Source organism: Rana temporaria, chromosome 2 (genome assembly GCF_905171775.1).
Source record: "Rana temporaria chromosome 2, aRanTem1.1, whole genome shotgun sequence".
Lineage (NCBI taxonomy): Eukaryota > Metazoa > Chordata > Amphibia > Anura > Ranidae > Rana > Rana temporaria.
In genome coordinates, this window is record NC_053490.1 from 465,990,446 (window position 1) to 466,005,200 (window position 14,755).

General features: G+C 42.7%; 1 protein-coding gene across 2 annotated transcripts in view; it reads left to right on the top strand.

The window, feature by feature from the left end:
• Positions 1–2,841: 2,841 nt before the first annotated feature.
• ASB11 (ankyrin repeat and SOCS box containing 11) overlaps positions 2,842–14,755 on the top strand; it is a 40,555-nt gene continuing 28,641 nt past the window's right edge. Inside the window, exons 1-4 of one of the 2 annotated variants that reach the window (XM_040338672.1) lie at positions 2,842–3,558; positions 8,927–9,016; positions 11,569–11,648; positions 13,869–13,976. In XM_040338672.1, the coding sequence (XP_040194606.1) occupies positions 3,381–3,558; positions 8,927–9,016; positions 11,569–11,648; positions 13,869–13,976 (456 nt within the window). In that variant the 5' untranslated portion in view covers positions 2,842–3,380. The remainder of the gene's footprint in view (positions 3,559–8,926; positions 9,017–11,568; positions 11,649–13,868; positions 13,977–14,755) is intronic. The other variant, XM_040338673.1, reaches the window with a different exon arrangement.

Here is a 14,755-nt window from a genome sequence, read left to right on the forward strand (position 1 = left end):
ATACGGTATGTGTCTGGCATGAGTCTACCACTAAGGCTGGGTTCACATATGTGCGGCCGCGATTCACAGCATGGGGTCCAGTGCGTTACTGTTCACCAGTGCAGGTGCGAGTCTGGTCAGAACTTTTACCTGAATTTGCACCTAAAACAGATCCAAACACACATAGGACCCTTTTGGAATGTGGCCTGTGGCTGCCCCTGACCTGGGGGAGCTCATGTCCATAACGGATCCTAAAAAAAATTGAGCTCTGTCATTTCAAGGCCATCGTTTCTAATATTTAGGGACTCGTTAGAGACTGGAATGGTACAACTGGATTGGCGCAGAGTCAATGTGGTACCCATATTTAAAAATGGATCAAAGTCTTTACCAAGTAACTATAGACCTGTTTGTTTAACTTCTATAGTCTGGAAGATACTGGAGAGTTTAATAAAAGACTACATAGACAAGTTCTTGCTGTAAAAAAATATTTGAAACAACACACAGCAAGAATTCATGAAAAACAGAAGTTGTCAAACAAACCTGATTTCTTTATATGACGAGGTAAGTAAAACCTTGGACAGAGGGATGGCTGCGGTATACTTGGATTTTGCAAAAGCGATTGACACCATTCCCCACACATGGCTAATGTGTAAGGTAAAGTCTACAGGCTCGGAAAGATCAATTTGTAATTGGATAGAAAACTGGCTGAGATCAAAAGTAACAATTTAGTCTTCGCAGATGACACTAATCTATGCAGTGGAATAACGTCCTTACAGGATGTCTCCAACTTACAAGACAACCTCAATGCTCTGTCTAATTGGGCAACTAAATGGCAAATGAGGTTTAATGTTGATAAATGTAAAGTTATGCCCTTGGGGGCTAAGAATATGCATGCATCATACATACTAGGGGGAGTACAATTGGGGGATCCGTTTTTTATTTTCTGCAGGTTTTTTTCTCCATAACAAACTGTATATAGCTGGTTGTTAAGGAACTGGCTGGGAAGCTGGCCGCCACATCCTTAACAACCGATGAGTCATCAGCTGTCAATGGGGTTCCCTGCTGACTGCTGAATGTAAAAAAAAGAAATGTTGGCAATAAAAGAAATCGGTTAAAGAACGGCGTATGGTTCCTCCTTTTCTCCTGGATTGCCCTTTTTTCCTACTTGCAGGTTAGGCAGTGTCATGATCAGGCGTCGGGCTTGAAGGCCAGTAGCAATAGCAGTTGCAGAACAGGTATACAGGCAGTCACTTCTGGCAGATGACACAGGCTCACCTGAGTTGTGGAGTCTAAGTACTAGCTGGTGTTCACCAGAGCTCCTGATGGTGAAGATGGATTTAGCTGTGAGCTAGTACCAGGTCGCGGTCCTCAGGTTTTTGCTTTAGAAGTACCTAACGGGGAGATTCTCCTCGCTTGCAAGGCTTTTTCAAATACCACCAGATCCTGCTTACGGACTATGATGCCATTTGAGGCATACGTGCAGGACAGGAAGTATTGATGGTAATGGGAACAGGTGTTTTCTCAGGAGGTAGCGAAGGGGTCTCTGGAGCAGGAGGTGGTTCTTTGGCAGGACAGGGTGATGTTACTGCGTTTACCACTGTGGAGCATGGAATGACTACTGGAACTGGTCTGATGCTGGAGGTTGCATAGTTGCCTCTAGGCCAGATGGTAGGGGTTTCACAGGGTTATTGGATGCAGGTTCAAGTAGGGCACTGACATCGTTGACCACTGTAGTCTGGGAACCCACACGTGTCATTGAACATAGACAGGCTTTACAGCAACATTGGCAGTTCACAGGCCGAACAGCAGGGATATCAGGATGAGTCCCAATAGTACCCATTTTAAGAACCTTTGGACACGGTGGACGAGTTGGGCAGAGAGAGATTAAGTGCCCTCCTTTCTCTACAATAGAAACAAAGGCCACAGCCTCTTCTCCGCTCTCTTTCAGCTTTAGACAGCGTGGTCTGGATGACCCCGATCTCCATAGGTTCCACATCTTCCAGGGTAGGTGTGTGTGTGTGTGTGTGTGTGTGTGTGTGTATGTATATCCACAGGAACGCCATGGCTTTGTGGTGTTAGGGCTTCATGGCTTTGCACGTACTGGGATGGCTTGAAGTTGTATCTGTACAAGGTATTCCGGTCCCTGGGTCCCCGTAGGCCACATGAGCTAGGAGCAGACTTGAGAACCCTGGTTTTCTCGGAAACTGTACAGTGAGAGTCCAGGGCTAACATAAATGTTTCCCAGCTGTCAAAGCCTGGACTCCTTTCCTGTAATACCTGATGAGCCCATGTTTTGATTGGTACAGTGAGCAGGTTGATAGTAGCGCAAACCTTCATATAATCGGTGGCATAGGTCCTAGGCTTAAGAGCAAACAGCTCGCAATCCATCTTGAAGCACAAGAATGATTCACGGCTATCATCAAACCTCTCTGGCATCACCACAAATGGCTCAGGACATGGCCCGAGTGTACACACAGACCTTTTAAAAGAACAGTGGTTCTCTTGAAAGGCAAGCGCTCGTCACATTCGATGCCGTCGCCGCCATCTTGCTTCACCCTACCTATGCCATGGAAACTACCGCGCATGCGTCAAAGTCATTTCAAGCATGCGCGGGTTTCTACGGCGACAGTCAAGTATACACACTCTCGGGTTTCTCGTCGGAAAACAGGCTGACAAAAATCTCGACGACAAAATTCTCTATTTTTCTCGTTGAGATTTTGGCCAGATTTCCAGACGAGAAACCTGAAAGCCTCGTACACACGCTCGGTTTACTCAGCAAACCGAGCGTGTGTACGAGGCTTTAGGCTTTAAAACTTGGTTTTACAATAAATGTTGATTTGACAAGCCATCCTATCCCCAACCTTGAGAGGAACACCTAAAATTATTTTCAGGTCTGGGGAGGTGGGAAGCCTTACTAAACCCAATTCATTGGGGGCACGTGGCAGAAATACCCTTTACATTGGTGATCAGTAGGACGAATGCCACCCTTGCAGACAGCTAAAAAGAGCTTTATTTCCCTGTTGATGTCTCTCGCAGGTGGCATCTGCCCCAAAACGATGCAGGCACCATTAGATGGGAGGTTATTCCATCACAACTCAAGGAACCCCTATCAACCTCTGGAGGAACCTTTCCATGGAACCCTGATTGCGCATGCCTGTCTTATACTATTTGAGTTGTGTTTTTAAATCTGGTCTTTTTGAGGTCCCAGATCAATAGATTGACACGATCCTGACACAAGGATAAATCACTTCTATAACCGTTCATTTACATTTAGGTTTCCTTTATTGCACAGTGAGAGCCGTTCTATGTAGTCAGAGAGTGGAAAGTTCTAAAATAGACTTTCAGAGAGTCCAAAAATAGACTGCTAAACTACAAGCTGTTTAGCTAGACTGTTTGCTACAATGGAGGCCAGTTCTGTGCTCCTGACTCTAACTAATATATATGTGGCAATATTTGCCCTGTTCTGTTTTAAACTTTTAATCAAGGTGTCCTTGTGTGTGCTCACACATTTTTACATTGTGCGAGGCAATCGGAAGGAGGCTGCCAGAATAGCAGAGGAGTTCTATGGAGTAGTACAAGGTAACATGATTCTGTATAATAAGATTAAAATGGTATAAACCATAATGCCTTCCGTAGCAGTTTGCCATAGGCTGTCTAGTAAATATACATACATTGTTAACATCATTAACGGTGTGCTATGCTTCCTTCATAATAACACATACATTAATATGGCTAATGGTGAGTCTGGATAAAACATAACAAGCTGTTTTTTCTTTGGTATCCAATTTTTTTATGATGTGGAGGAGATTCATTGGTGTTTTATATTATACAGACCAGACATTTTGTGTAAATTATTAGCGTTTTCTCTATTCTAATTACTCTAATTACTATTCATCCACTAGAAGTATATGTGTTCATACTGCAGGTACCTAGCCTAGATGAAGCAGCAATGTAGGATGTAGGCCTGCAGTCTAGCAAAAGCTTGTTTACCAAGATGTCACATCCTGTATGGTCATGATGCAAAGGCAAAGGACTATTGAACATATCTTGTCACCCTTTGTCGGGCACAATTATTTGGTCTCCTGTATAGAAGTAGTAAAAAGGAGGAGTGTTTTTCATACTAGCTAGTCTTTACACGCTCTTGCACACGGGCAACTTGAACTCGTGTGAGACAAATTCTGGCATATTTCCCCCCACACTGGAAGCCAAGTTGCTGCATACAGCCACTTGGGTATACACTGTTAAGGCCCGTACACACGATCAGAATTTCCGACAACAATTGTATGATGGCAGGGTTTTTGTTAAATAATAATCCGACCGTTTCTACACTCCATCGGACAATTGTCGGAATTTCCGACAACAAATGTTTTATAGCATGCTCTCAAATTTTCCAACAACGAATGTGTGCCGTCGGATTATCCGATCGTGTGTACACAAGTCCGTCGGAATTAAATCCAAAGTACAAACACGCATTCTCCGAGCCAATGCTAACAATAGCACGAAATTAGCAGAAGTTGCCCAAAGGGTGGCACTAAAGAGCTGAAAAAACACGTAGTTTTATGTATGTTGACTGAAAAAGTTCTGCCGTCCTGTATGCATACCAAGTTCACGGCCAATGCACTTCGGACAAAAATCCACAGATTTGTCCGATGGAAATCCGATCGTGTGTATGAGGCTTAACACTCACTAAAACTTGTATAGCATATAGCGTATAAATATGTACAGCCACACAAAGCTATTCATGTTTAAGGGTGGCTATAAGAAGTACCTGGTTTTCATGAATTTATTTTCCGCAGGCTCAGCAAGCCAGTACACAAAAGCCCTACATTTTGAACCTAAAAAAAAATAACAGTTTAATGCTTAGAAAATCTTTGTTAAAATGGCCCCTTTAGTCACTTGCAGTGATATGAAAAAGTATTTGCCCCTTCCTGATTTTTTTGCATATTTGTCACACTTAAATTATTTAGATCATCAAACAAATTTTAATATTACACAAAGATAAATACAAAATGCAGTTTTTAAATGATAATTTAATTTATCCAATCCATTTGTCCAAACCTGCCTTGGCTTGTGTGAAAAAGTAATTGCCCCTAAACCTAAAAACTGGTCATGCCACTTTTGGCGGCAACAACTGCAATCAGGTATTTGTGATAACATTGAGTCTTTCACATCACTGTGGAGGAATATTGGCCCAATCTTCTTTGTAGAATTGTTTTTTAATTCAGGCACATTGGAGGGTATTCAACCAAGTTTAAAGTCATGCCACAGCATCTTAATCGGCTTTAAGTCCGGACTTTGACTAGGTCACTTCAAAACCCTAATTTTGAACTCCTCCAGAGTTACCATTGGCAGGCTGCTTCTCAGATTAATGCTCCCCTTGCCCAGCCTGTAAGTTAAGGCTCCATGCACACTGAAGCTGACAAACTGTAGTTTATTGGCGTTTTGCCTTTTTTTAAAAAGCCCATAAACTGCACTCTATGTTAGCCTATGTGTCCATGCACACATGGACGTTTTTTAGTGTTAATGAGCAGTGGAGATTATGGGCTTTTTTCTGAACGCCAGAAATTTGCGTTCAAAGTAATGTTTTTCAGCAGGAAAAAACACAATACGCTAATAAACGCTCAAAAACGCAGCTCGCCAGCGTTTTTAAGCATTTTTTATCCATTGAAAAAAAAAAAAAGCTAAAAAACGCTACACTGAAAAATGCTAATAAAAGCTATTGCAAAAACACTAAAAAACTTTGAAAGGCTCCCTGCAAAGCTACTGACATTTTTTATAGCCTTTTTTTTTAGCTTCCAGTGTGCATGGAGCCTTAGGTTTGCAGTTGTGCCATACTCTTTGATAATGGATTGAACAGTGCTCTGTGAGATGTTCAAAGCTTGGGATATTTTTTTATAACCTAACCCACCTTTAGAGAATATATGTTTGGGCAATGTCATGGACTTTATAGGCACAGAGTAATATAAAACTTTTTAACTTTTATTATAGAAAATTGATAAAAATATAAACATGTACCCTTTGGGGGAAAAAAATAATATATAATATGTAAAAAAATAAAAAAACACGATACAGAAAATGCCTAAAGGGTATATAGGTGACACCATCTAAAGCACCAAGACCCGTTCCTGGTAAGCATAGGGCGTCCAAGTGGAACAGTAGCCATTATCCAATTGGGCTTGGTGTGGGTAAGTCTAGTATAGTGTCGCTCTACATGTTGCGCATAAAAGCACTTCCTCAGGAGCTTTGGGCAAATATTAGGCTTACGGTCTGTAGTGGCCCACCCAGTGTTGCCAACCGCCAGTATTTTTACAGGCAGCCAGTAAAAAACAGGCATTTATCTCCTGCCAGTAAATGCCAGTAAAAGTAAAAGGTTGCCAGTAAAAATAATGTCTGTGACGCTCGGCTTGGTCCAGAGTCGAGTGCTTGCTACAGTGTGACCGGGCCGCTCTGACGGAGGCGGTGCTTGAGCAAATCGTGTGATGTCATGGTGCAATGGAGCCGAACAGAGAGGCCAGAGCCTTGTGTGCGGGTCTGTCATATGAGAGCAAGGCAGGCTGGGACCAGGACCATCAGTGCTGTTTAGACTGAAGGGACCACTTGGCTTGGAGAGAGACTGTCACTGTGACTCAGAAGAGGACGTGTTGTGTCAGTGAGGTCTCATCATCATCTGTGCGGCTGCACACTGCTGTCAGTGTCACTGTGAAAGTCAATTTTATGTGTGTGCGCCCATTCTAATTTCTTTTTTTTAATTGTCATACATTCAGAGAAATAAACAATTTCATTAATCCAACAATCATATGAGCTCCAACGAATCCATTCAAAATATGTTTGAGACATGCAGCAAAAATAAGGCTGGATCTTCTGGGAAGTTATACTCAGTAAATTTATGTGCTATCCACCGTATCTCCCTCCAGAAGTACTCCAGTTTTGGGAAGGACCAAAGAACGTGGAGTAGAATCCCTCTTTCCTCCTGACACCTCCAACATTTATCCGAGATCTCTGGAAAAAAATTATTAATTATTGAGGCTGTACGGTACCATCTTGTCATTATTTTAAAATGTGTTTTTTGGATTCTTATAGATATTGAAGCCATTCTAATTTCTTGCTATATCAAAAATAAAATAAGAAATATGTTTTTTGCCTTATTATCTACTTTAAATCATATTGCTAATTGCATATTGTATTTGTTTGTAGCCTAAATACTCAAATTTGCACTTAAGAGCCGGTTCACACAGGGGCAACACGACTTCTAGCACGACTTTTGGGAGGCATCTTGGACACGAGTATGAATCATCAGGCAACTTACAAGGCAACTAACTTCAAGACGCCTCCAGGACAGGAGGCTTTCCAGTGGCCAATCAAACAACAATCAGCTCTGTGGGAGGAAGGAGTTTGCCTGAGAAATGTATGTTATCTTCCTGGAAAGTTGCTTCAGTTAAGACAGTGATCCAACTTCTGAGGCGACTTCCATTGAAATCAATGGGTACAAGTCGCCTAGAAGTCGGATTGAAGTAGTACAGGAACCTTTTCTTAAGCCAGAGCGACTTCAGTAGTGTATATTAAAGCGGGAGTTCACCCTAAAAATTTTTGTTAACATTAGATTGATGCTCATTTTGTCAAGGGGAATCGGGTAGTTTTTTAAAAAACGAAGCAGTACTTACCGTTTTAGAGAGCGATCTTCTCCGCCGCTTCCGGGTATGGGTCTTTGGGACTGGGCGTCCCTATTTGATTGACAGTCTTCCGACAGGCTTCCGACGGTCGCATACATCGCGTCACGATTAGCCGAAAGAAGCCGAATGTCGGTGCGGCTCTATATAGCGCCTGCGCACCGACGTTCGGCTACTTTCGGAAAATTGTGACGCGATAGATGCGACTGTCGGAAGCCTGTCGATCAAATAGGAACGCCCAGTCCCGCAGCCCATACCCGGAAGCGGCGGAGAAGATCGCTCTCTAAAACGGTAAGTACGGCTTCGATTTTAAAAAAACTACCCGATTCCCCTTGACAAAATGAGCATGAATCTAATGTTAAAAATTAACATTTCCGGGTGAACCTCCACTTTAAGACAGCTCCCATTCACTTCCATTCATTTTCTTGACCGTGCGACTTAGGGTGACTTGAAGTCGGATCCCAGGTCGCCCCAGTGTGAACCGGCTCTAAAACTGTAATTTTGTAACGTTTGGAAATGCCAGTAAAAACTTGGCTGTGCCAGTAAGTTTTTGGGTGTTGTGCCAGTAAATTTAAATCTGGTAGGATGGCAACACTGGGCCCACCCTATACGAATATATAGGCTAGATAAAACGTCAGATAGTAGGGGCAGAAAATGCTGAGTAAATAGTCTGTCATCCAGTGTATCCAAAGGGGTATTTATGCACAGATGGTAGCTGAACAGGCTTCAAATTCTGTTAAATATCAAGTCCCTCAACGGGAATGGGTTAGGAACAAAACCCTCCTTAGTGTCTGCATGGTGTTGCTGTTAGGGACAATCCGCACTGCATAGCTGCCATGGTAATACACCACCAGGTGAGGTCTGCCACCTCATATTATACCTGAATGAGTAGTGTGTTTCTGTAAAACTTAAAACACACTAAAAGATACATAGGTGTGAACAATGCCTATAATTTAAAATAATGCAGATTTTTTAATTTACATTATTGAAATTGCAGCAAGATCTGTATATGGACGTGTATATATTCAATCATCATAATAATGTAATGTATGGCAACTAGTCGAATAAGTATTTGCATAATAACATGAAATCCTGCAGAGCAATTCCTAAACCTGAACAGTGTTTGTAGTGTTGCTTCTTCTGGCTCTAGTCTGGAGATTTGATAGCAGTACTGCTGTAAGGTGGTCACTGATCCCAGTCATGTGATGTTGTTTAGTCATTACACTGAGCCTGCAATGTGATGTCTGCACACACACCAATGGTTCTTCATGCTGTTACAGAGGTCTCAGAAAGGCACGGACTAACTTCACTACCATGGGCATTGAGAAATGCACTTTATGGCGATTATATCTGTCACACCTTTCAGGGAGGTATGTTCTCAAATTTTTTACTAACCTTTTTTAGTAGAATTACAAATGCAGAGCAGTTAAACAGCTGCTGATCATTGGACAAAGGCAGGTAAACCCACACCTTGAAATTGTATTTACTACACCCATCAATATTAATTTTCATTTTGATGCCGCTGGTAATGCAGCGCACACTATATAAATAAATCAGGATATACCAGTCAAAATGAAGCATTAGCTAATCCTCCTCCCCATATTTTGGTCTAGCAAATAAAACATGAAGTATGTGGTCACAGTGAGTGCCGTAAATACACACGGACATTTTTACAGTGGCGTTTTTGAGATTTTTTTGTAGCTTAAAAACGCCACTCGATGTTATTCAATGGCTTCATACACACCATGGAATTTTTGAGCTGTAACAGGCATTGGTGTTTTTAAGCTCCAAAAAAAAAAAAAACAGTGCGTTCTGAGGCTCCAGCGCTAGAGCTATAAAAGCGCCAGACCCTGTAAAAGGTGTTAAACGAGGTTTAACAAGGCTTAACATGGTATATACAGCGTTAAGCCTTGTTCAGCGTTTCTCTGCCCCTATTCAAAATCAATGGTTCCCTATGGGAGCCCACTGATTTGAATAGAAGTCGCAGCAGAAATTGGATCAAGATGATCACACTTTCCGGTGTGACTTTTGTGCTGAGAATCTTGAAGGAGAACCCCGGCAAAATGTAAAAATTTTTTGCGTGATGTTCCCCCCCAAAACAATACCAGATCCTTAGGTCTGGTATGAATCTTAAGAGGAAACCCCCCGCCCAAAAAAATGGTTTGGGGGTCCCCCCAAGATCCATACCAGACCCTTATCCGAACACGCAGCCCGGGAGTTCAGGAAAGGGGGGGACGAGCGAGCGCCTCCCCCCCCCCTCTGGAACATACCAGGCCATATGCCCTCAACATAGGGGGGTGGGTGCTTTGGGGCAGGGGGGCTCTGCGCCCCCCCACTTCAAAGCACCTTGTCCCCATGTTGATGAGGACAAGGGCCTCTTCCTGACAACCCTTGCCGTTGGTTGTTGGGGTCTGCGTGCGGGGGCTTATTGGAATCTGGAAGCCCCCTTTGATAAGGGGGCCCCAGATACCGGCCCCCCACCCTAGGTGAATGAGTATGGGGTACATCGTACCCCTGCCCATTCACCTTAAAAAAAGTGTCAAAATTAAACACACTACACAGGTTTTTAATGTATTTTATTAAGGCAGCTCCGGCTTTTCTGGCGACGTCTTCTCCCTCTGCCGGTCCTTCTCCCTGTCCGGTTCTTCTCCTCTCTCCGCTGCCTTCTTGCTCTTTTGCTGGGTCTTCTCCCACTGCTCTTCTTCCGATTTTGACTCAACGCGATCTCCCGGTGTAATGCTGGGTCTGCAATGACTTGTATTGGCATGGGGCAGGGCCACCCGATGACGTAATTGGAGGCCATGCCCCTTGTTACATCATCGTCTATAAAGCAGAATAAAAAAAAATAGTTTTCCAAAAAATAAATAACACAGTGGTAAACAATTACAACAACAAAAAAGCTCCATTTGTGTGAAAGAAATAATATAAATGTATTTTGTGTACAGTGTTGCAAGACCATGCAGTTGTCAGTTAAACTAGCAGAATAGCAGAAAATGACCTGGTCGTGGTGGGGGCAAAACCTACCTAAGGTTAAAGGGGTTGAAACGGGACACGTTTTTTCACCATTCTATGCATTAAGGTGAAAAAACATCAGAGGATTAGCGCCCCCCCTTCTCGAAAGTCCCGGGCCGTGAATGCGCTGGCTTCTCGGCCGGGCTTCTTGGCTCATTTATTGGTTGATTGAAAGCAGCGCAGCCATTGGCTCACGCTGCTGTCAATCACATCCAATGACACAGCGCGCCGGGGTAGCAGGGCTGAGTGATACAGTGAGCTGCTATAGCCGCCGGCTGTATTACGGGAGTGTGCCGCAAGAACTATTCACTATGCGGGAGAGCTCGCATAAGGGTGGATAGTTCTTGCAGGGGGGAGCTGAGACAGCCGCCGAGGGACCCCAGAAGACCAGGTTCGGGGCCACTCTGTGCAAAAGGAGCTGCACAGTGGAGGTAAGTATAACATGTTTGTTATTTAAAAAAATTATAATAATTGCCTCTAGTGTTCCTTTAAATGACTAATGATATTTTAACTTTACACTGTTTGTGTTCTCTTTTGCTAGTCAGTTTCGAAAACTTTTTTCCACCCCCGAGGGCAGAATTGACCAACAACAAGCAGTTCTTTGATCAGACACTTTGAAAATGTGGCCCATGGTGATTTAAATTATGATTGTATTAATGCCATGAACATGTCATGCCAAGATATTTAAAGGCAATACATTTTATTTTTTGTATCATTCTTGTTAAGTTTATATCAACCATGGTGTCAAGAGTCACCAGAGATGTAATGGCCAAGGACTTGAATTTTGAACAAAACAATTACATTACAATGTCGTTAGATAGTAAATAAAAACTGACTAGTTTAAACTCACATGTCCCACATGGTTATAAAGATCTGGATGATGTGATTTTCACTAAAAATATTTCCTTAGGTTCTTGGACAGACCGATCTCCACTACACGATGCTGCATTTCATGGAAGACTACTTACCGTGAAAACACTAATAGCTCAGGTATGTACAGACGAACACAATGCACTCTACAGATTGGGTTGATTATACAATAATCAATAACTCAGTTACTCAAGGCTCAGGCTCAGTTACCCAATAACACAGAGAGAATAAACTTATGACCCAAAATCCTGTTTTTTGCAAAGTTAGCTGGAGAAATTATTGGATGAAACACAGGAAGTAAGAATCATACACATAAATGAACTCATATCAAGGTTATTGGGCTCGCAAAGGTTAATTATTAAAAGGGATTACCCATTGTAATATTAATTAAACCGCAAACAATTTATAACCAAAATGGACAAGGGAAGTTTTTTAGGGGGATTTTTTTGGGGCTGCCAGCAGAAGTAGATGTACAAAATTAAAAGAAATATAAAAGAAAAATAAATTGCTCTAACCTTGTGATCATTCAAAATAGACTTAAACCAAAGTAACAAATAAGATCACCAAAAATGAATTAATAAATGACCCATACATAAATCCATAAACTTAAAAAAAGATAAAAATATATAAAACACACAACATTCAACGTGTTTATACGTGAAACCAAAAGAAATTATGTCCATAAAATTACTAGTGCATATGAGCTTAAATTAATAAACTAAACACCAGTGCTCTGTGAAGCAAGTCCATATATTGTGAGATATCGTATCCAAAAAGCAATCGTGTTGAATCCACCATCAATCAGCAGAAATTACTGCTTACCAGCTTGCCATGATCCCCCATAACAGAGGATCAATGTATGCCTGTAATCGGTCAGCTCTCTCCAAGAATAAGCAAACGCAAATACGATCTCTGAACAGTGGCTCTCAACCAATGGACCGTCCACAGGTGCACGCGATATATAGAAATAATAAACGGTCTATATAGTGCATTAAACGTATAAAAATGTATTAAAAACAATTAATATTGCACTTACAAATGTTGCAGTTTTGTTAGGCCTTTGAGTCTGCTGTGCCAGCCTGTGCACAAACAACAGACACCCATCCTACTTGGGAACCGTATGGAGCACAAGGTGACGTCAGCGTGTTGCTCCGACCTACGTCCGTTTCGTAATAGCTTACTTCATCCAGGGGCCCAGGGTACTAATTTAACAGGTGATCCTTGAGACATGAAAATAATTTGAAGGGTTCCTCTATGTTAAATAGGTTGAGGAAGGCTGCCTAATAGTCTAATGACATGAATTAAAGCTGAAGTCTAGAATTTAAGATTAGATTACAATTTACACTTATACTGAGCGCTGGGAGAACAGCTATCGCTATACTGCACATCTGGGACTTTGATACTTAGCTCCCATAGAGTCGTGTGCAGCCGCTCTGTCTGCCCCTCTTGAACTCTTGCCCATTCACAAAACGTTTTGTTGTATATTAACCCATGAACAAAATACAAAGCCTTCTGTAAATAGACAGTGGAGGTTAGGGGTGGGCAGGACTGCTGTTGTATGGGAATGCATTATTTATACTGTCAGAGCGCAAAGAGTATAGTAATAGCTATACTCCCAGTCAGAGGAGGCTCTTTAGGCAAATTAGGCAGTCGCCTAAGGCCTCACACTCACAGGGGCCTTGCGGCCGCCTAGCTTACCCAATGCATTACCCCAGTTTTGAGGGGACCTTAACGTTGTTGTGCTCAGGCAGCGTTAAGAGCCCTGATTCAGGAGCAGGGCCGCCAGCGTCCCTAACAACCAGTGAATCTAGGAGACGCCACCCCTTGTGAGGTCAATGACCCAGCATGCCCTCAGTCAATGATATCACAAGGGGGCAGGTTCAGCAGGTGACATCATCGGGTGGCCCCCGCCCCTTAGGTATTAAAGAGCAGGATCTGGGGGCCACCTTGTTAAAGGGGGCTTCCATATTCCGATAAGCCCCCTGCCCGCAGACCCCCACAACCACCGGCCAGGGTTGTGGGGAAGAGGCTCTTGTCCTTAAATTATTTTTCCCATGATGGGTGTGAGTGGGGCCCCATGTCAAGTTTTGCCTAAGGCCTCACAAAGCCTAGAGCCGCCTCTGCTCCCAGTGCTTTTTAACTGTCAGTTAAAAATAAGAGAGAAGTCCACAAGGTGGCTTGCACCTCATTGGACTTGACCCATTGTAAGCCAGCACATTTTATAAAGTGACTGATTTCCTGTAGTTCAGCTTTAAAGACCATGTTTGCAGTATCTTATGCAGTTATTGGCCTGTAAACTTTGATAGCATGTTGATAACAGTCTACATATTTTCACTGTAGGGTTTTAATGTGAACATTCTGACCATGGACAGAGTTTCTCCTGTTCATGAAGCATGCCTTGGTGGCCATGTCTCTTGTGCCAAAGTGTTACTAGAGAATGGAGCTCGGGTAAGTCCTTTGATTACTATAACATTTGTATTTTCTTTCTTGTGCTTAAAGGCGTTGCATGAACAAAATATGGAACAATTTTAGGTAGACTTCTAAGGGCTATTGTATTAAGTTGTTAGTATGGTGGTTTTAGAGCTTGTTCATTCCACGACTTGTTCATTCCCCGACTTAGTTGGGGTAGGCGGTACACTCTGGTGGGGGTGGTTTAGCCACGCCCCGTGACCTTTGACCTCTGGGAACGCGCCTTCTGACCTTTGACCTCTGGGGGAGGTCCCGGTTCCAATTCCTGAGTCCTAGCCTTATTCTTCAATGGGAATACCTAACCCTAACCCCTGACCCTGACCCTAACCCTACCCCTTACCCTAACCCTACCCTAGAACCCTAACACCTAGCCTGACTGAGCAGTGGCTCTGACTACATGTCTATGGTCCACGCTTATAACATGATTTGTTAAGGTGATTGCAAATGAACACATTATAAAGCAACCAATTCAGTTTAAAATATAAATAAAAGGCAAAACATTTGTGTATATATATAAATTATAAATAACTTTTCTTCCCCTTTTTAAAAGTGATCACATTCCTTCTGTTCTCTCTGTTCTCAGCTACATAAGAGCTGGGGGGGGGGAGAAATAACAGCACACTGATCTCCCCAGTGAAAGGCTGTGCAGGGGAGGCATATCAGGACAAGTCTGATTATTGGAGGAGAGCACACTGAGTTTCCAGCCCAGCTGGAGAACTGACTACAATGTGTTCTCCTGCTTAGTGTGGTCAGTTTCT